Here is an 18532-nt window from a genome sequence, read left to right as displayed (position 1 = left end):
GAGCCAGAAAAGCTATAAGAGTAAAAGCAAGTCAGGCTCAGATTCAGGTTCAGGTTCAGATTTGCGTTTAGCCTCATGCCAGGTCTTGTGGGCTTGGCTAAGGTTTGGGAACATATAAATTATAGCGAAGAAGAAGTATTTACGTTATAAACATTTCAAACGTCATAAAACGAATAACTTTCAGAAGCTTGAACTTTATCATGAAACTTCTTAACCATTCTACAATCAGCCTTCCACAAAACTTACCATCTTAGGAATAATATAAATGCATATTATCTATGACAGAATCAAAGTAGAAGACTCCATAATTTATGTATACCACCGTTTAACCAATCTCCCTCTACCAACAATAGATCAAACCTTGGCTTACAATTCCCCTAGTTCTTCTTTCGCATAAATAACATCATTGCTTGTGTGCTTACATCTGGAAAAAAGCAATATCTGAAATCGTTGAAAAATCTTGCTTTCCAAATCTTCAACAAAAGTAAGCTGTTTGCTAACAAAGTCGAGGAAATAGCCCTGCATAACAACCCACATCTTTGAATCAGGCGTGAAACCAGAAACAAGCACAAGCCAGGAACTGACAGACAAAACGAAAGACACAACATCCAAGTCTCCTGCCACTGAACTAGACGAAGAAAAGTTTCTTAAGAACAGAGTAAATGTCTAAGCGCTAATACAAAACCAGTCATTGAGAACTTCCTATTGAGACATTGCAGAAACAAGCTTCAGAACCTATAACAGTGTAATGTTTTAAACTAGCTACAATGTCTTTGATTGACTAGAACCAACCTACAATTTCGCATCTTGTTTAGAAGAAACATAAGAAAACAAAAGTTCCACAAAGTCCAACATAAGTAGCACTGTTCAAAGCAACAAAAAGCACATATCTACCATTTTAAACTCAAACTACATAATAAGAATTGTGAATCTCTGACTAAGTCCACAAAGTTGTACCAAAACCAAATTCACAATGTACCTCAGAAAGATTTTATCATCTTGCAACAGGTTTTTGAAGCAAAGCCGTCAAGAAAACTTCACCATGTTTCGAATCAGCTTTGTTAGCCACCGCCCATTTCACCTTCTTATACCCCAATTTCCCGATCATCGGTGCATAAACATTTTCAAGATCAACTTTTTTACTAAAGAACCGATCCAACCAAAGATAACCACCACCACGAAGAATCCTATCCAAATCAAAGAAGAAAAATTCCATAACCGTCACCGGAATCCACCGATTCACCGCTCTTCCACACCTAACCAAATCCACAACACCATCAAACACCGGAAGCCGTTGCTGTAACGGCACATGAAGCGGCACAAGTCCTCTCATCGCCACCGCTTCACTATACGGCGCATTAAAATTCATCGTCGTGGTCAAAACCGTAACATTACGAGCCTTCATCGCAGCAGCGAAAGATCCAGTACCACCACCGACATCGATACCAAGACGGAGAACAGAATTAGCAGATTTAGCGATCTGGAGAAGCTGCGAGATCGGAAGATCAAGCTCGGATTTGTAAGCAGAGAACTGAGATTTGGATTTCTCTAAGGAGAGATCAAACCCTAGATCAGAGAACTTAGTAATCAAACAATCAAAGCTCTTGCAAGAGTAGTAAGACCAGAGAACATTAGATTCAGGTTTCGAATCTGAAGGATTTCGCGGCGTTCGTGAGAAGCAACGACGGCGAGGAAGTGGGTGGCAGCCACGGAGGATGAGTTTCTCGACGAGATCGGTGTCAGAAGGACAAAGAGAGAAAGGAGTGTAGTTCATATACTCATGAAGAAGGTCAGGGTAGTTATGACAAGCTGAAGCTATAGGTGAGAGCTTAGAGTAGATTAAAAGCTCTTTAGGCGCGGTGGAGGAGGAGGAGGAGGAGACGGCGGCGCGTGAGGTCGAGGTTGAAGTTGATTTGTCTGGTTGGTGAGTTGTGAGGTGGTTAATAGCGGCGCGGATAGTGTGGAGCTGACGGAGGAGGTGATCGGGAACTGTGGGAACAGAGGATTGTGAGGATTTGACGGTGGATTGGAAGAAATTTGTGGTGGAGGAGAGGTGGTAGAGTGAGAGGATGTTTGTAGCTACCATTGCTACTAGTAGAAGCAAGTTCAAGCTCATGGTGAATCCCGCCATTTTTCTTCTTGGATATGGCTCGGATCCAAGTTCTTGAAGTCTCTCACACAGAGATTCTTGAGCTTTAATGGTGTCTTTAAAGACGAGATTTGTGGGTTACGGTTTTAGAATCTTGGAGGTAGTGACACTTAGCGAAATAAGTGTAAGATAAGCTTTTTCATGTAGGAGACTCGCTAGTCAAAACAGAGATCTGAGTTTATAAAATTACTATTATTACAATGGGAAAAGAGAAACATCGAATCCAATGTCATTATTAGTTTTTTTTTTCCCAAGTTTTTGCATGGAGGAGTAATAATCCTGGTGAAAAGTTGTTGGAACAGTAAAGAAAACAGTTAAATTTCTTGGTTTAATAAGCACAAACAAATTTAAACAGATCTGTAATGTGTTCACATGTCTTGTCCTCTTTCTTCTTTTTTCAGACTAGTTGTGTCTTTATTGCAACAAGATGGGATCATTAATTCATTATGTATCTGAAATTAGTGGTATCAATTTTGTTACTTGATGGAGAATATAATCAGCATCAAACATATCTCCAGCAACATAACTAACTATTTTATCTTCACACATTAACATAGTTCAAGTGTTTTACTCTTCTAATTTTTAAGCACTTACCATAATATGACATATTTTAGGATCATGATTTATTACAAATTGAGATTAAACTATGAACTTTGAATCTAATCGATAACATAAATCTATAAGAACTTTGAAACTAATATCTTAACATGGATCAATTTGGACAAAATTTGTAGAGCTAAAAAGTTGGGAAGCTTAAAGTGAAAAACACTGCTTCACAAAGTAACTGCCTTTTGATAATTGTAACCGCTAATATGCGCCCACACGAGTGAATATATTCTCACACGTGTGTAGATTTGTAGGCTAACTCGAGAAAGATCTTGACACTCTTCCCCTTTTCTCTGAGTACACAAAAAAAGAGACAACTTTCTAAAAATACAGACTCTACTGTGTCAATGCCGGAATCTAGCTCAAGCTTCTCGTCTCTCTTTCTTCTACTCATCATCTTCTTCCTCCTTTTACTCTCTCCATCGCTTTCTTCTCCCGAATCTGAAGTTCATGTTTTGGATCGTGAGCTGTTAGAGATCCAGACGAATCCGAAGCCGGGCAAGACTAATAGGAAACTCAAGTGCTGCGAGATGCGGAGCAGATCTCAGTGTTCGGCTTTCCCTAGATGCAGGTGGTGTCGTAGTGAAGCTCTTGATGACTTGTGCTTCAGTAAAGCTGAAGCCTTGCGACTTCCAAGTCAAGTCTTCCTTTGTGAATTATGAATTAACAGGTTTGATCTTAAATAGCTTGTTGTAGTTCTTGCGGAGTTTCGATGGAGATAGAGAGAAAGTTGTTTTCTTTCTAATTTTTTTGGCTTGTATTGAATCGCTTGTTCCGTTTTGTAATCTCTGTTTGGTGTTATTGTTGTAATTGTTTTTGAGTGTCACAAGTTTTGAATTGTACTGGATCTTTTTGCTCATATCTATTGAAAGGTGCTTCATTTTGTGTTTCTTTCTTGTTATGTTTTGATTTTGAGCTATTCACTTTAGCTACCATGCTCTCAAATGAATCGATCATACTGTATGATTCTTGACTTGCAACATTGTTAGAGAAATGGAAATAAGTGTTGTTGATATCTAGAATTTTCAATTGAGCTGAATATATCAAGTACTTTACTTCTCTAATTTTTGTGTGAGTAGAAGACTAAAGTAATGTTGGTGTTTCATATAGATATAAACACAGTGTTTTTAGATTGTAAACGACAAAAGAACCGCAAAGAAACCATCAAGCCTTCAGTGGAGTCAATAGTATTTGTGTTTAAAATGCAGCTTTTTAGTATCAAGTGGTTCACTGATTGGTACCTTGGTATGTGTTCGTATTAGAAATGTTATGGCTTGTCTGGTTTAGTGGATTTATATTTGTGTTTTAGAATTGTTCTACCCGTCACTGCCGGTTTTGGAAGTTAGGAGCTGCTAAGGCCAGAATGAGCAAAGATCTACTTAAAGGCGTCTTTTAGTGTAAGTACTGCTTCAATAAATTTCCTAATGGCTGAAGAAATACTTGAACTCAGGAACAGAAACCATTGTATCTGCAATAGTAGCTTCTTCTTTGAGGGTTTTTCGCATATCATTTCGTGAAAATATCATAAGGCAGTAGGGAAGTTTCATACTATACAACTAAACTATGTTTTATTCCACATATATATGCTTTACAAAAGTGACGTTTTTCTTGTTTTCAGGAAAAGCTTATGATCTAGGTATATGCAACATTGAAGAAGGATGCATCCCTTTTCAACGCAAAAAACGGATTACTATATGTATAATCATCTTTCCCTTATCCCCCTAAAAAACGTCGAAGAAAAGGAAAAACAGATCTGGAAATAAAGACATATGCACATTAAGCCAGCTAGTTTGCGAGCAAATCCGTGACTGCATCCCTCATATCTTCATATGCGTAACAGCTTTCGAGAAACTCCACAAGATTCAACAGTTCTTGATCTTTCAGGTCATCCACAAAAGCCTTTATAGGCACTCCATTCTCTGGCTGTAATGAGTAAGAAGATGGATTGTCATCGACAATCAAAGCACTTCTGAGGTCTTTCCCCACTACCAAAGATAAGTCCTTTACATATTTCCCGTTCACCTCCGTGCATGAGTCTCGATATAGCCGCTGTGAGATCACACCGTTCTTGTCTAGCTTGTCCAAAACCTGTGAAGCATATTCTTCCAGACCAGCTGTGAAAACTACCACTTTGTAGTTTTCACCAAGTCTTTCCAAGAATTCAGTCACACCAGGACGTTTCACCACAAAGATTGGCATTATCTCCCTTTCCATTTTCACCATCACCATGAAATCATGTTTAACTCCCGGAAGATGTGTTGTTGCGTGAACCAACGTTTCATCAAGATCGAGGATGATTGTCCTTTTCATGTTGGTATATCCTGTCAGAGGGTCCTCGAGTTTCTCAAATTTTGTATAGCCATGTTTTGTGGCTGGATAGCTGATGGTGATGCCCGTGAAGCACCTGGAAACACAACGCAGAAGGCGACAATGAAACTTCAAGATGGACATTAATGGGTAATTTTTCTGTTGGTGTTTGTGGAACTTGGAATTTTCTGGGGTTTTTTCGATGATTCTTTCAGATGCCATTGATTTCTCACGGTTGCTTGGTTCCCCAATGAAGAAAACAAGTTTTGGTGAACAAAATAGGCTTGCAGCTCTTCAGACGAAAGGCTTGGTAGTGGTAAGATGTTTCTGAATTCATCTTCTGCTAACTTTTTTGTACGATAATATACATTTGGTTTAGTTTTGTTTGTTTATGGGAATTTAGTGGTGAAGTAGAGCAGATGCCTACTTTTAGAAAAATTTAGTTTGGACAATTAGATCATAGTTTTACTGTTTCATGTACTCATGGACAAGTGTACACACAACATGAACTAACAAGAGATACATTATTTAGTTTAGTTAAGATTTAGAGGTGTGGAGATTTTAATGGGATTACAGTTGAAGTATATTGCTGCTGTTGTTGTTGCTACTTCACAGGTATGGCTCTGTGGCTTTGGTGTCCCTGGTTAACTAGTTAAACTATAAAACTTGTTGGAATTTGTTTCTAACTTAAAATAGTTCCAGTTTTAACATCGTTTTTATCCAATATGAATCACACTTATTGAAATTTGATAAGTTATAATTGATTAGGTTTCATTTGTTGAATTCATTCTTCTTTACATTATTCATATGAAAAAAAATATATATCTTAAATGAGTTTTATGGGTCAAGCATGAACAACTCATAGCTTCAAGAGTGATTGCTCTGTGAAACTGTCTCAAGCATAGAAAGTTTATAGCCTCAGCGTTATAGTTGACTGGAGTCATTTTCTTGCAGTAAATCATTCGTTCATTGTTGTCTTTGGATTTTAGCCACCAGAACCTCTAGTAACACTAATAAGTAATTAAAAGCGTTCAATGGATGTTTCAAAACCATTCAAGGCAATACTATTTTCTTATACTCAATACGTTGAAGATAGATTCTGTGGGGACTTATTACTGGATATCATACTAGATCAAATCAAACTCTTTAGACTAAGATGTTAATATCATTGATTATTTGCTAGTCCAAAACTTCCTTTTTTGTTTCCTTCTTTGTGAATTTTCTTGGTTACATTATACACTTTTTAATGTTCTGAAGAAAAACAGCTTACATTTTTATGCAGGGGCATTTTTGTAGGTAAAAACGCTGAAGAAGGATAAGGAGCATCCTTTTTCAACACAAAAATACCGTCACTCTGTACCATCCCTCCCCAAAGAAGATCAAGAGAAAGATAGAAAGAATCCCAAAAGATTGAAAACAGGTTCTGCAAACAAATTCCATATATATGTGCATCAAATCAGCTTGCTGGATAGAAGTTCTGCTGCTGCATCCCTTAGATCTTCGTACTGATAACATCCATCGAAGAATTCTGCAAGCTTCATTAGTTCTTGATCTTCCATGTCATCCATAAATGGCTTAATGGGAACTCCATTGTCTGGCTGCAACGAGTAGGAGAAAGGGTTATCGTCAACTAGCAAAACACTCCCGAGGTCATTCTTCGCCACCAAAGATAAGTCTTTGGCATATCTTCCATTCACTTCTGTGCATGAATCTCGATATAGCCGCTGTGAGATCACACGATTCTTGTCAAGTTTATCCAAAACCTGTGAAGCATATTCCGGTAACCCGGCTGTGAAGATTGCCACTCGATAGTTCTTACTGATCCTTTCAAGAAACTCAGTAACTCCTGGTCGTTTTACCACAAACATTGGTATAACGGCTCCTTCGATCTTTATCCTCACCATGAAATCTACATTAACCCGGATTGGTGGTTCCATCGTTGAATGTACCAATGTTTCGTCAAGATCAAGAAAGATTGTCCTTTTCTTGTCATTACGTCTTATCAGAGGCTCGCGTTTATGGAGTTTTTTGTAGCCTTGTTTCATGGTGGGTCGACGGGTAGGAGTTGCGCTAGATGTGGTGGCGAGACGCAAAAACCTGGAGACGCAACGCAAGAGGCGGTTGTGGAATGTGAAGATAGACATGTTGAGGGATGTGAAGATGGAGCCAGCTGCTGCAACGGCTGCAGCCAAACATCTGGATTGATGATTCCGGTTTTTCCTTGCATGTTTATGATGACGCCCAAATGATTTCGGCGTCGGTTTCCCCAGAAATCCATGACACGCCATTATCAAGAAATCAGAGTTCAAAACGTTGATGAGAATTCCGGGTTCTTTTGTGCAGCTGGCTCAGATGGAAACCTGTAGAAATTGTGAGATGTTTATAATGCTTTAAAGGTTCTAACTTCCAAGCTACTGGCTTTGGAACAGAAGAGGACTTGATTTGGTAGAGTTCAGTTTATTCAGGTTGTGATTAGCTCTGAGTTATTTTTAGTAAAATAACAGTTTTTAAGTCATTGACACATATTTGAGCTCTGATTGTTTTCTCCATGTATTTTCTCATTGTACAGCAATATATAAATGTGAAAACAGAAAGTTAAGGAAAAAATGTTTGAAATAATAGAAAGGTTTAGAGAATTTCATGGGATTACAGTTAAAGTAAATGACTAGCTTTGGACTGCTTATATACTTTTGGATCTTATTAGACCTCTTGTACGTACATGTAATATTGACTAAATTAAGTACTACTAATCATTATACACACTGCTTGTGAAGAGAGACTGAAATTACCCATTATATCACTCATCACACTCGTTTTAAAGGACATTTTAAATCCAAACCATATATAAGATTAAACTTTTATTAGTAAGCATGAATTTACAATTTAATCAAAGAACTTTTGGAACTAAAGTTAACAGGAAGTGAAAATACCATTGCCGTGTTAAAAACATGATGTACAGTAACTGTTGATTCATAATCTACCTCCAGACTCCAGTTGGGTTTGAAGGCGATCTGTCTCTAGGTTGTGTTCTTGGGATGATAAGAGGTCTACAACAAACCAACGTGAAAAGCAATTCCGTAATGAACAAACTCATGCTGATCCAGACGAACAAAGTCTTCCGCCATTTCCATATAATTTTTCTGAAGAAGGGAAGACCGGATTCAACCGATAGGGATGCATCGTACAGCTCTGGAATACCTGCTCCGGGTCGAAATTCTGCCCGTTGTTCGATTATTATCTTTAAGCAAGCAGTGGGAATGTCCTTTTCTACAAAGCCTTTCAACTTCAAGCTCAAGGTTTGGATCTCAGAGACATATCCTGTCACTAACGGAACCACTTTGAAGAATGTCTGAACAAGACGAATAGGCTCACTTCTGAATCTTAACATGCACGGACGCCTTATACTAGCAATCGTTTGACCATCCACAGATAAGAAGTCCACCCGAACCTTCAATAAACACATGATCCCATATCAAAATGGATGAGCAAAACATAAGTAAATGTTTATTGGACAAAAACGAATACACATGAGAAACTATTTCAAGCCAGAGCAAACTGCAATGCTTAGACTTAGAGTGTAAGATATATATCTCATGCCAATACCTGAAACATGCCGAGATTTTTATTGTACGCAGACTCAGGTAATGTCATTGAAAGAATGATATCTAACTTCTGGTCTCGAGGGATAACTCGCAAACCCCTGATCTTCGACATTTCATTACTTTCCTTGCAACTTCCCTCACATTCAACACCAGCACACGAGGATATGGGCACATATGCTTCTGGACTATTCTTGGTGTAATCAAAATTCAAGGTCTCCTTGACCTCAAATGGTTTATCCGCTATACGGTTAATCACATAACCACCAATCATAAGCGACGAAACCAACAAGCCAAACAACACAATGCCTACATAAACAGCCCAAAACATACCCCAACCAAACTTGCACACAATACTCAACATTTGTTTTGTATCTTTTAACCTAAAAGGATTCATATAACCAAAGATCATATCACTTATTCCTGCTACTCTTGCCATTAAAAAGCGTCTGCCAAACCTAATCGTGCTAAAGGGATCGAAAAAGAAGAGAAAACAGTTACGGAGAAGCCATGGAGGAAATGTGAGTAAGCTTGTCATGAAACTGACTTGAAATTCGATTGCTTTGATCACTAGCCCAACCAAAAACCCAAGGAGAGACCACTCAGTGGAATTAGGTGGCTCCCGAAACTGTGGTACCGATCCGGCGTAGTCGTCGTCTCCTTGATCATCGCTGCTCACGGTAGTCACCGTGGATTCTTCCTGAAACGGGTCAACCCGGTTCCGACCCGAATCAATTACATCCATATCATTCCCAGACGAACTAATTACATCCAAATCGTTCTCCTTTTCTGAAGATAGATCAATTGAGTCCTTAGTTGATTCAATTACGTCGCTTGTATCAATATCCCCTCTAAGCTCAGCGTTCTTTTCCACATAGCTGGATTTCTCACCGACATCAAATCCATCGGAAGAAGAAGATGGCTCCGTTTCAATATCGGACGAAATTAAATCCCGGCGATGTGCCGACTTTCGCCGCCGTAAGAGAGACGAAGGTTGATGGGAATTGGAACGAATCGGTAAGCAATCGTAGTAAAATTCGTCAGGTGCGTCGAGGAATCGATCGAATTCGTCCGTGGTGCTAGGGTTTGACTCGGACTCGGACTCGGAGTCCATTGATGGTGATGATAACCCAGAAGAAGAAGAAGAGATTGCGTGAGTTTGGGGAATTTCTAAAGCATCGGTGGCGATAAGCGTGATAGCTCACAAACGGCGTGACCGAGTTTTTTTTATTTAATTTTAAATTTATTTATATACGTCACTCTTTGGCCTTTGCAGTCAATAACCGGAGCGGACCATCAAACCGGATAATTGAGAACCGAAGATAAAAATGAAACTAACCCTAGGGAAGTTACTATTTTTTTTTTTGGTCAAACAGGAAGTTACTATTAATTTCTACTAATGAATACAGATACAAGGTATCTGAATCTGAGAGCTGAGATTAGAAAGTGATTGTTTGGTGGGTTAGTTAGATAGTCTTCCACAAAGATATGAGTGTTGGACTGAAATTTATCTCACTAATCAACTTTTAGTGATAAAATAATAAAATAGTTTACAACGTTTATATAAATGTTTGTTCTTTACTTATTTTCCCATTCAATCATAGCAATATACTTTACTTATTATTTTTTAATTAATTAATTATTTTACTTAACTATTTATGACAATGTTACTGTTGATAGAGATTGTTTTGTGTTACTTTATATTTAATTTCTTTTCTTAAATTAAATAAAATAACAGATTTTTTTTATAGGATTAGTCATTAATCGAAACAAATCTTTGGGGGATGTATTATGGCCTATATTTTGCGTGGGCGAGACGGATACCTCAGTTGGAGTTAGAGGTGGATTCAGAGATAGTGGTGGGTTTTCTCAAGACCGGGATAAGCAACACACATCCCTTGTCTTTCCTAGTACGTTTGTGTTATGGCTTTCTTTCGAAGGACTAGAGAGTCTGAATTACACATGTGTATAGAGAAGTTAATCATCTTGCTGATGGGTTAGCTAACTATGCATTTTCGCTCCCTTTAGGTTTGCATTTTTATGATGTATGTCCTGACGGTTTGTCGTCTTGTTTATCTGACGATGCTCGAGGGTCTGCGTACCCGCGTAAAGTTCTTTTGTAATATTTTTTTGTTCTTTTCATAAATTTGTAGGGGGCATTGCCCCCTCACCTTACCAAAAAAAAATTAATCGAAACAAATAGGGTTGGTCTAGCGGTTAAGCGGAAATTAATCGGACTAGATGAAGATTTTCAAAAAGGAGAACTATATGGTTTTTAAACTATATAAAAAAATATGATTTACCTAAACTATGTATCCTTTAATTTATGTTACACTTGTTGACAACAAGTTCAAAGAGGAAATATCAAAGAGCGGATATGTATGGGTTAAGCTTACTTTTGCTAATGTCAATTTGTTTTTTTGTTTTCCAGTGTCAATTTCATTTTGAATTGTCTTTTGTCATACACATTTTGTCTTCAATTAATGTAAGATAATCTACGTTTTCTTTAAAGAAATGTCGTAAATCGTAATGAATAATTGTCTACTTCAAAAAAAAGTTTGAAAAATTGTTCTTTGACTATTTTGTGCAACTATTTTGGTCTTCAAAATTAACAAAGCATTCACACAATGAAAAAGCGGGTAATTTCTCTAAACAGATATCTACTATTTTTGATTTACGTCGCTTTTTACCTCTAATGGATTATTTGTTCAACTTTTGTAGGGTTTGTGGTTTTTCTCATTGTGGGATTGTACCATTCTTTTTTTTTTCAGTCAAATTCAAAATTTGACTAATAATAATATACGCTGTATAGAAATTTTTTTCACTAGGAAGTTAAAAAAAGAAATAACCAGAAAAACGAAGGGAGGAAAAAAGCACAGTTCGTAGATTCTCTGTCATAATTCTACGAATCCACTAAATCATCACACTTGCCTAACCAACCCAGAAAAAAAATTCAGATCTTCTTCTTCCCTAACGATTTATCATTTTCGATGAGACATTGTTTTACAGAGATATTTTTGTTGCAATGATATCTCTGTATCAAATATTGGCCGAGAAGAAGAAGAAGAAGAAAAATGATCTTAACATCTTTGCATTTTCTGTTTTTGCCATCATTTGCTTCAAATTTTATAGTGTAAATGCTATCAAATTACCGCAGCAAGAAGGTTGGTTTTCAAGTTACTTCCTTTCTGTTTTTGGGTAAAAAAATTTGAACTTTATCGTTTCTCTTTCCTTTTTGGATTCTGGGTTTACAGATTCTATGCAAAGTTTGCTCCTTTTTCTCATTTTATTTGTAAAGTTTCCTTTTTTGGGTTTTCATTATCTGTTGGAAATGGGATTTCATGATTGGTAGCCGCAACAATTCCGGTGACGTTGGGGTTTTTCATTTTTTTAATTGAAGTTTTTTGAGTCCAAAATCTGCAGGTGTTAATTGGGTGTGATTAGGTCCATTAGGGTTTATTAAATCATTTTTTGATTGATTATGGTTTGAATCCCCTTGACCATTGAGTTACCTTGAGAAAGAACTTGTCATATTTTTGTATTAAACTCTTCATTAGGCCTTCTTTCACATGATGATGATGATGATGAATTGATGATCCTATAAACTGTTGAAGCAATCATTCATATTTTGTTGTGGTTGATGAAGAGTTCTAGATAAATTGTTTATCCTGCTTTAGTTTGATGATTGTTAAGGCCAAGAAGAGTGTAATTCTTGTTGTTGCTCAAGTAATTGAACTGATATTTTATGATGTTTGCTTCTGTGTCTGTTCCTTAGTCGATGCTCTGCAGCAAATCGCTACCACATTGGGCTCGAAATTCTGGAAATTCGATGCTGAAAATTGTAAGATTGAAATGGTGGGGTTAACTGAAACTCCTCCTCCAACAGCTAAGCAAGAAATAGAATGTGAATGCAGTCCCACTAACGACACTGATTGTCATGTTGTCAAATTGTAAGAATTCTCTTGCACCCTTCATTATTGAATGTCTTTCAACTTATAAGGTCTCAAAAGGCATTGTGGTTATATTCGTGTTTGGTTATGCACCGTTGATTACTGATATTTGCTATGTAGAATTGAGAAATTGTTGTCTCTAGGGTCTTCGAAATTCTTTAATCACTTTCTAATTGATTTTTGACTTGTTCTTTAGTGCATTCAAGGACCATAATCTTCCAGGAACTCTTCCTCAAATAGTCAAGCTTCCCTACCTTCGGGAGATGTAAGTGCTCTTATACAAGTAACTCAACCTTGCTTTAAACTAGCTAGGCAAGTTAAAAGCTGCTAATTTGATCAATGGTTCTTGCTATATTTTAGAGACTTGGCCTACAACTACATCAATGGGACCTTACCTCGTGAATGGGCTTCTTCAAATTTAACTTTTATGTAAGAGTGTTTTCATGTTATGTTTTAGTTTTAGTTTCTAAATGCTCTTGTACAGTAACAGAATGTCTCTGCAGTTCTCTTCTTGTGAATCGGTTGTCTGGAGAAATTCCGAAGGAGTTTGGAAACTCTTCTCTAACATACTTGTAAGTTTTGAGCATCGGTCAATCTTTTTTGTTCTGGAAATTTGTTTGGTCTTTATTTCAACGGAAAGTTCATGTACTAACTATCCATGAGTTTAGCTGGTGGAAATATTACAACTTTCTACCTCTTGAAACTTGCACTACTAGGTCCCACTATTAGCCTTTCCTGAGGGTGAACCCGTTAAAATTATCATGTTGTATGCTTTAGCTGAAATTTGAATACTTCAGTACACTTCTCTTTTGGAAAGCTTTAGCATTCTCTATGGGACTGCTGTTGTAATACTTTTGCTGCTTTTGTATAGGGATCTCGAGTCAAATGCGTTTTCTGGAACTATTCCTCAGGAGCTTGGGAACTTAGTCCACTTGAAAAAACTGTGAGAGTTTCTGATTCCCTGTCCGTTCTTGGTTTCTTTTGTTGTGACGATGTTTTAGCGCGTGGTGTGTTTCTGAAGGATGAGATCTTTCTGGTGGGTCATTTCTTCTTACAGGTTGCTTTCCTCTAACAAATTGACCGGAACTTTGCCAGCTTCACTAGCTAGACTACAGAATATGACAGATTTGTAATCTTTTGTTATATTTCCCTTTAACTTAACTACTTATTACGGTGGAATCTGTTGTTCATCTGCTTCTTGGTTTTAAACAATGCAGCAGGATTAACGATCTTCAACTCAGTGGAACGATACCTAGTTACATACAAAATTGGAAGCAACTCGAGAGACTGTAAAAATCTATTTATTTTATAACTCTTTTCTGTTTTGTTAGCACTCAGTGATGATATTCTCTTCATACCTTGTAGTGAAATGATTGCATCTGGTCTCACTGGTCCAATCCCATCGGTCATCTCAGTTCTGAGCAATCTTGTTAATCTGTGAGTAGACACCACTCTTTTGACGTCCATTTTTTCTTCATAAACTTAATTTGTTTTCATTTATTGCAATGGAGATCACACTTTTATTATAATGCCCTATTGTTTTCAGGAGGATCAGTGATATACGTGGACCAGTCCAACCATTCCCTTCGTTGAAGAACGTGACAGGTCTAACTAAAATGTAAGTTAGTTCTGTCATATGTCTTCGTGAAGCTGTTTAATCTATCTCTGATTTTATATGATTTTTGTTTATTTAATCTTTGTAGTATATTGAAGAACTGTAACATTTCTGGACAAATTCCTACTTATCTTTCACATTTGAAGGAGTTGGAGACACTGTAAGCATGTCTTCCTGACATTTTCATATAGTCTCAGCGAACTACATTATAGATTATTAGTTGATATACCACTAAAGAATTATGAACTGAAAGCAAGTTAAAGGAGGAGTAGGTTTGTACATGAAACACAACATGACTGATTAATTTTTTTATTGTGTTGGTGAATAGGGATTTGAGTTTTAACAAGTTGGTTGGGGGAATTCCGTCGTTTGCACAAGCAGAAAATTTACGGTTTATGTAAGTGAAAAGATTCTACTGTCATGTATGTTTAAAAGTTCTATCTTACTTTGACTTAAATTTATTATTTGACTGTTTTCTTTTGCAGAATTTTGGCTGGAAATATGCTCGAGGGAGATGCTCCAGATGAATTACTAAGAGATGGAATCACAGTGTATGTATATTTCTGGAGTTTGCAAATTGCCTTCACATTGCTTTCTCACGAAACTAGGAATCCAAGTTTTTTTGTTGCAGTACATCTTCATTTTGATGTCAGTTTACTTGTTGATGCAGAGATCTTTCATATAACAATCTCAAGTGGCAGAGTCCTGAAAGTCGTGCTTGTCGCCCAAATATGTGAGGATATCGTCATGTTTTCTTCTTTTACGGTTTTGGTGGACATAATTGGCATTTAGCTGACAATTTATCCGACTTCTCTTGTTTTAGGAATCTGAATCTAAACTTGTTTCAGAGCACTTCGACAAAAAAATCGTAAGGTCTTTTCTTTTGATTATCTTTAGCATCTAGAGGCTGTGTTTGTATCTTATGTATACAAGCTAGAAAGTGTACTTCGAAGAAATTCGGCTGAAATGTTTGTACTTTTCGGAAAAATAATATTCCACAATTGATACGGATATGCAATTCCCAATTGATGTTTTTGTAGGAGCAAATTTCTGCCGTGTATCAAAGATTTCAAATGTCCTCGATGTAAGTACACTTATCTACATAACAGTGATTTATTTGCTAACAATCACATAGGACTAATAATGATAGATCGTTTCACAAGAGTCTCGCATTTGAAAATTGAAACCAACCACCTGCTAAATTGCCTTCTACTTTAGTCCCACGTCAATATTGTTATTTCCTGTCTTGTTATCATCATAACATAGAAATGTTGATGTGTAAAGATCACTTGATTATTCTCTCTCAATTTATGCAATTTGGTATATCTGGCAGATTCTAGCTGCTTGCATGTGAACTGCGGTGGAAGCGATATGTATGTTAAGGAGAAAAAAACAAAAGAATTATATGAAGGAGATGGAAATGTTGAAGGTGGTGCTGCTAAGTATTTTTTGAAGCCTGACGCTAATTGGGGATTTAGCAGCACAGGGGACTTCATGGACGATAACAATTTCCAAAACACTAGATTCACCATGTTTGTCCCGGCATCTAACCAGTCTGATCTCTACAAATCGGCACGAATTGCTCCAGTATCTCTAACTTACTTCCATGCCTGCTTGGAAAATGGAAATTACACTATAAATCTAGACTTCGCTGAGATACGGTTCACCAATGATGAAAACTATAACCGGCTTGGAAGGCGTCTGTTTGACATTTACATTCAGGTTAGCGTTTGCCCCGCTGGTGAAATAAAGCAGCTGTGAATGCAATTAGTTTTATTTTTCTTAAGCCTCTTTTCTTCAGGAGAAATTAGTGGCAAAGGACTTTAACATCATGGATGAAGCAAAGGGAGCTCAAACACCTATAATCAAACCACTTACTGCCTATGTGACAAACCACTTTTTAACCATCCGGTTGAGTTGGGCCGGTAAAGGAACTACCAGGATTCCCACTAGAGGGGTTTATGGTCCTATCATATCGGCTATTTCCATAGTTTCAGGTAGCTTTCTTATTCTTGCAGCAGCCAGGTGGATGTGTGCATCTGATTTTGTATGCATTTTGAACTCTTTTCTCACCACAGTATTTTTTCTTAATACTTATATCTTCAATGTACAGATTCCAAGCCGTGCGAACGTCCGAAAACTGGAATGAGCCCTGGAGCATATATTGCAATTGGAATTGGAGCACCATGTCTTATTATCTTTATACTGGGATTTCTGTGGATATGTGGCTGCCTCCCAAGATGTGGTCGACAACGAAAAGGTGATCACTGCTCTTTTTTTGCAGTTCTTTTTACTTTTGATATTGAGTTGATAATAGATATACCTGAGTGCTTTTTATGAAGTTGGAAGAAAGTGTATTTTTCTTGTTTATTGATTCTTAGTTTGTCCCACAGATCCGTATGAAGAAGAGTTGCCTTCTGGAACTTTTACATTGAGGCAAATCAAATTCGCTACGGATGACTTCAATCCAACTAACAAGATTGGAGAAGGTGGTTTCGGTGCTGTCTTTAAGGTAAAGATTACGAGATGAAATAATTCTTTATATACGAAGAAGTTAAAGTTGTAATGCAGTTCATGCTGACATAAAATATCATTTGCAGGGTGTGTTAGCAGATGGAAGAGTTGTAGCAGTTAAGCAACTCTCATCTAAATCGAGACAAGGGAACCGAGAATTTCTAAACGAGATAGGCGCAATTTCTTGTCTTCAACATCCAAATCTCGTCAAGCTTCATGGTTTCTGCGTCGAGCGGGCTCAGCTATTACTGGCGTACGAATACATGGAAAATAACAGTTTATCTAGCGCGTTATTCAGTGAGTTTTTTTTCTTATTTCCCACCTTTTGCTAATGAAGGCTTTTTGATGCTTCGGCTCTAAGTAAAATGTGTTTTTGTTGCAATGTTTAGGTCCAAAGCATAAACAGATACCAATGGACTGGCCTACTAGGTTTAAGATTTGCTGCGGGATCGCAAAGGGTCTCGCGTTTCTCCATGAGGAATCACCGTTGAAGTTTGTACATAGAGACATCAAGGCCACAAATATTTTATTGGACAAGGACTTAACTCCCAAGATATCTGATTTCGGATTGGCTAGGCTTGACGAAGAGGAGAAAACACACATCAGCACCAAAGTTGCTGGGACTATGTGAGCCCTGAGCCTGCCTTTTTTTTTTTCTGTTAATCGTATTATTTACTATTATGTTTGTTTGTTCACCAGAAGAATCATTTGAACTTCTCTGCAGAGGATATATGGCACCAGAATACGCACTGTGGGGCTACCTAACTTTCAAAGCAGATGTCTACAGCTTCGGTGTTTTGGTTCTAGAAATCGTCGCCGGCATAACCAACAGTAATTTCATGGGGGCAGGAGATTCCGTTTGCCTCTTAGAATTTGTAACTATAATCTGATCCCAAGTTGCAATTTGCTTATGAACTTTTAAAACCAAAAAACGGTTTTCTTGATAAACCTTTTTGTGATGTATCTGCAGGCTAACGAGTGCGTAGAATCGGGGCACTTGATGCAAGTAGTGGATGAGAGGTTGAGGCCTGAAGTGGATAGAAAAGAAGCAGAGGCGGTTATAAAAGTGGCTCTCGTGTGCTCGAGCGCTTCTCCAACAGATCGTCCTTTAATGTCAGAGGTCGTTGCTATGCTAGAAGGTCTATATCCAGTGCCAGAATCAACACCAGGAGTAAGCAGGAACGCAGGGGATATAAGGTTTAAGGCATTTAAAGATTTAAGGAGAGGCATGGAGAACAATAGTAAGACGCAGTGTTCTGTTAAAAGCTATCCGTCTTCTTCTTCGACTTCTTCTGGGGCAGGACAAGCAGTTCAAGAAAGAAAGAAAGAAGAGTCAAGGCCTTGAAGAGGTTTTGAATCCTTCCCTCTCTTTTTTTTTTTTTTGTAAAATGTCTGTCTTTAGTAAAATGTTTATGAGTTTATTCTGTGATTAGTCATTTACTGTAATTCCCCATATCTGTATTTAGGTTCTGTTAGTTGGGGATTGAATGTTGTGAAAACTCAAAACTCAAATGATATATAATCAGTGATCTTTCATAGGCTGGATTTGTGAAATGATTTGTGCACAAAAAAAAAAAAATGTAATCTTAAAGAATAAGCTTCCTATTGTCTTAAAATAGTCTGCTTCAAAGGATGAGTTGACTTACCAAGAAAAGGACCAAATTGACTCAAGTCCGTATAGTACTTTAGTACTTGTTGCATAAAACTATAAACTACTTTGTCAGAGAATCAGTGAAACTAAAATGGAATAATCTTAATTCTAATCTCAACTAGTTTTTGGATCCATGTGAAA

General features: G+C 37.4%; 6 protein-coding genes and 1 long non-coding RNA gene across 12 annotated transcripts; 3 read left to right on the top strand and 4 right to left on the bottom strand.

The window, feature by feature from the left end:
- Positions 1-32: 32 nt before the first annotated feature.
- AT1G29790 (S-adenosyl-L-methionine-dependent methyltransferases superfamily protein) lies at positions 33-2438 on the bottom strand (the record flags this gene model as incomplete). 2 transcript variants are annotated; one of them, NM_102719.7, is made up of 2 exons in its annotated part: positions 33-519; positions 980-2438. In NM_102719.7, the coding sequence occupies one exon, from the start codon at positions 2129-2131 to the stop codon at positions 995-997; it is 1137 nt and encodes a 378-aa protein (NP_174272.2). In that variant the 3' UTR covers positions 33-519; positions 980-994. The 2 variants fall into 2 exon arrangements, with proteins under 2 accessions (NP_174272.2, NP_001117383.1); NM_001123911.4 differs by having other exon boundaries at positions 185-628; positions 980-2131.
- Positions 2439-3012: 574 nt separating this feature from the next.
- On the top strand, positions 3013-5377 carry AT1G29785. Of its 3 annotated transcripts, NR_139807.1 has the most exons (3): positions 3407-3425; positions 4065-4152; positions 4374-4814. It is a non-coding gene; the product is annotated as an other RNA (long non-coding RNA). The 3 variants fall into 3 exon arrangements; NR_139806.1 differs by having other exon boundaries at positions 3013-4152; positions 4374-5377; NR_139808.1 differs by lacking the exons at positions 4065-4152; positions 4374-4814 and having other exon boundaries at positions 3018-3661.
- On the bottom strand, positions 4541-5206 carry AT1G29780 (Haloacid dehalogenase-like hydrolase (HAD) superfamily protein; the record flags this gene model as incomplete). The annotated part of the gene is made up of 1 exon (NM_102718.1): positions 4541-5206. One exon carries the CDS (start codon positions 5204-5206, stop codon positions 4541-4543), a length of 666 nt encoding a protein of 221 aa, NP_174271.1.
- AT1G29775 (uncharacterized protein) lies at positions 5209-6534 on the top strand (the record flags this gene model as incomplete). Its single annotated transcript, NM_001332874.1, has 3 exons — positions 5209-5212; positions 5278-5378; positions 6345-6534. 3 exons carry the CDS (start codon positions 5209-5211, stop codon positions 6360-6362), a joined length of 123 nt encoding a protein of 40 aa, NP_001322418.1. The 3' UTR covers positions 6363-6534.
- AT1G29770 (Haloacid dehalogenase-like hydrolase (HAD) superfamily protein) lies at positions 6355-7693 on the bottom strand. Its single transcript, NM_102717.4, has one exon. It carries the CDS (start codon positions 7348-7350, stop codon positions 6514-6516), a length of 837 nt encoding a protein of 278 aa, NP_174270.1. The 5' UTR covers positions 7351-7693; the 3' UTR covers positions 6355-6513.
- On the bottom strand, positions 7643-9864 carry AT1G29760 (Putative adipose-regulatory protein (Seipin)). The gene is made up of 2 exons (NM_102716.4): positions 8666-9864; positions 7643-8510 (listed from the first exon to the last, which is right to left on the bottom strand). The coding sequence occupies exons 1-2, from the start codon at positions 9773-9775 to the stop codon at positions 8040-8042; spliced, it is 1581 nt and encodes a 526-aa protein (NP_174269.1). The 5' UTR covers positions 9776-9864; the 3' UTR covers positions 7643-8039.
- Positions 9865-11381: 1517 nt separating this feature from the next.
- On the top strand, positions 11382-18303 carry RKF1 (receptor-like kinase in flowers 1). Of its 3 annotated transcripts, none has more exons than NM_102715.8 (24): positions 11382-11825; positions 12437-12611; positions 12808-12876; positions 12972-13040; positions 13115-13183; positions 13483-13554; positions 13669-13740; positions 13829-13900; positions 13977-14048; positions 14158-14229; positions 14315-14386; positions 14555-14623; positions 14712-14777; positions 14897-14959; positions 15050-15094; positions 15267-15310; positions 15560-15948; positions 16028-16223; positions 16340-16486; positions 16620-16738; positions 16827-17037; positions 17130-17367; positions 17465-17615; positions 17711-18275. In NM_102715.8, the coding sequence occupies exons 1-24, from the start codon at positions 11687-11689 to the stop codon at positions 18083-18085; spliced, it is 3066 nt and encodes a 1021-aa protein (NP_174268.7). In that variant the 5' UTR covers positions 11382-11686; the 3' UTR covers positions 18086-18275. The 3 variants fall into 3 exon arrangements, with proteins under 3 accessions (NP_174268.7, NP_001322311.1, NP_850955.5); NM_001332873.1 differs by having other exon boundaries at positions 11503-11825; positions 17443-17615; positions 17711-18291; NM_180624.6 differs by lacking the exon at positions 11382-11825 and having other exon boundaries at positions 11881-12611; positions 17711-18303.
- Positions 18304-18532: the final 229 nt, after the last annotated feature.

The sequence above is a fragment of the Arabidopsis thaliana genome (assembly GCF_000001735.4).
Source record: "Arabidopsis thaliana chromosome 1 sequence".
In the NCBI taxonomy this organism is placed as follows: Eukaryota; Viridiplantae; Streptophyta; class Magnoliopsida; order Brassicales; family Brassicaceae; genus Arabidopsis; species Arabidopsis thaliana.
Note: the sequence above shows the minus strand (reverse complement) of the source record. Positions and strands in the feature narration are given on the sequence as shown.

Coding starts and splice junctions, on each gene's coding strand:
- AT1G29770 (NM_102717.4), bottom strand. CDS start 7,350: ATGGCGTGTCATGGATTTCTGGGGAAACCGACGCCGAAATCATTTGGG.
- AT1G29760 (NM_102716.4), bottom strand. CDS start 9,775: ATGGACTCCGAGTCCGAGTCCGAGTCAAACCCTAGCACCACGGACGAA. Junction 8,511..8,665: donor AAAATCTCGGCATGTTTCAG/GTATTGGCATGA, acceptor TGTTTATTGAAG/GTTCGGGTGGACTTCTTATC.
- RKF1 (NM_102715.8), top strand. CDS start 11,687: ATGATATCTCTGTATCAAATATTGGCCGAGAAGAAGAAGAAGAAGAAA. Junction 13,041..13,114: donor TCTTCAAATTTAACTTTTAT/GTAAGAGTGTTT, acceptor ATGTCTCTGCAG/TTCTCTTCTTGTGAATCGGT. Junction 13,901..13,976: donor TGGAAGCAACTCGAGAGACT/GTAAAAATCTAT, acceptor CATACCTTGTAG/TGAAATGATTGCATCTGGTC.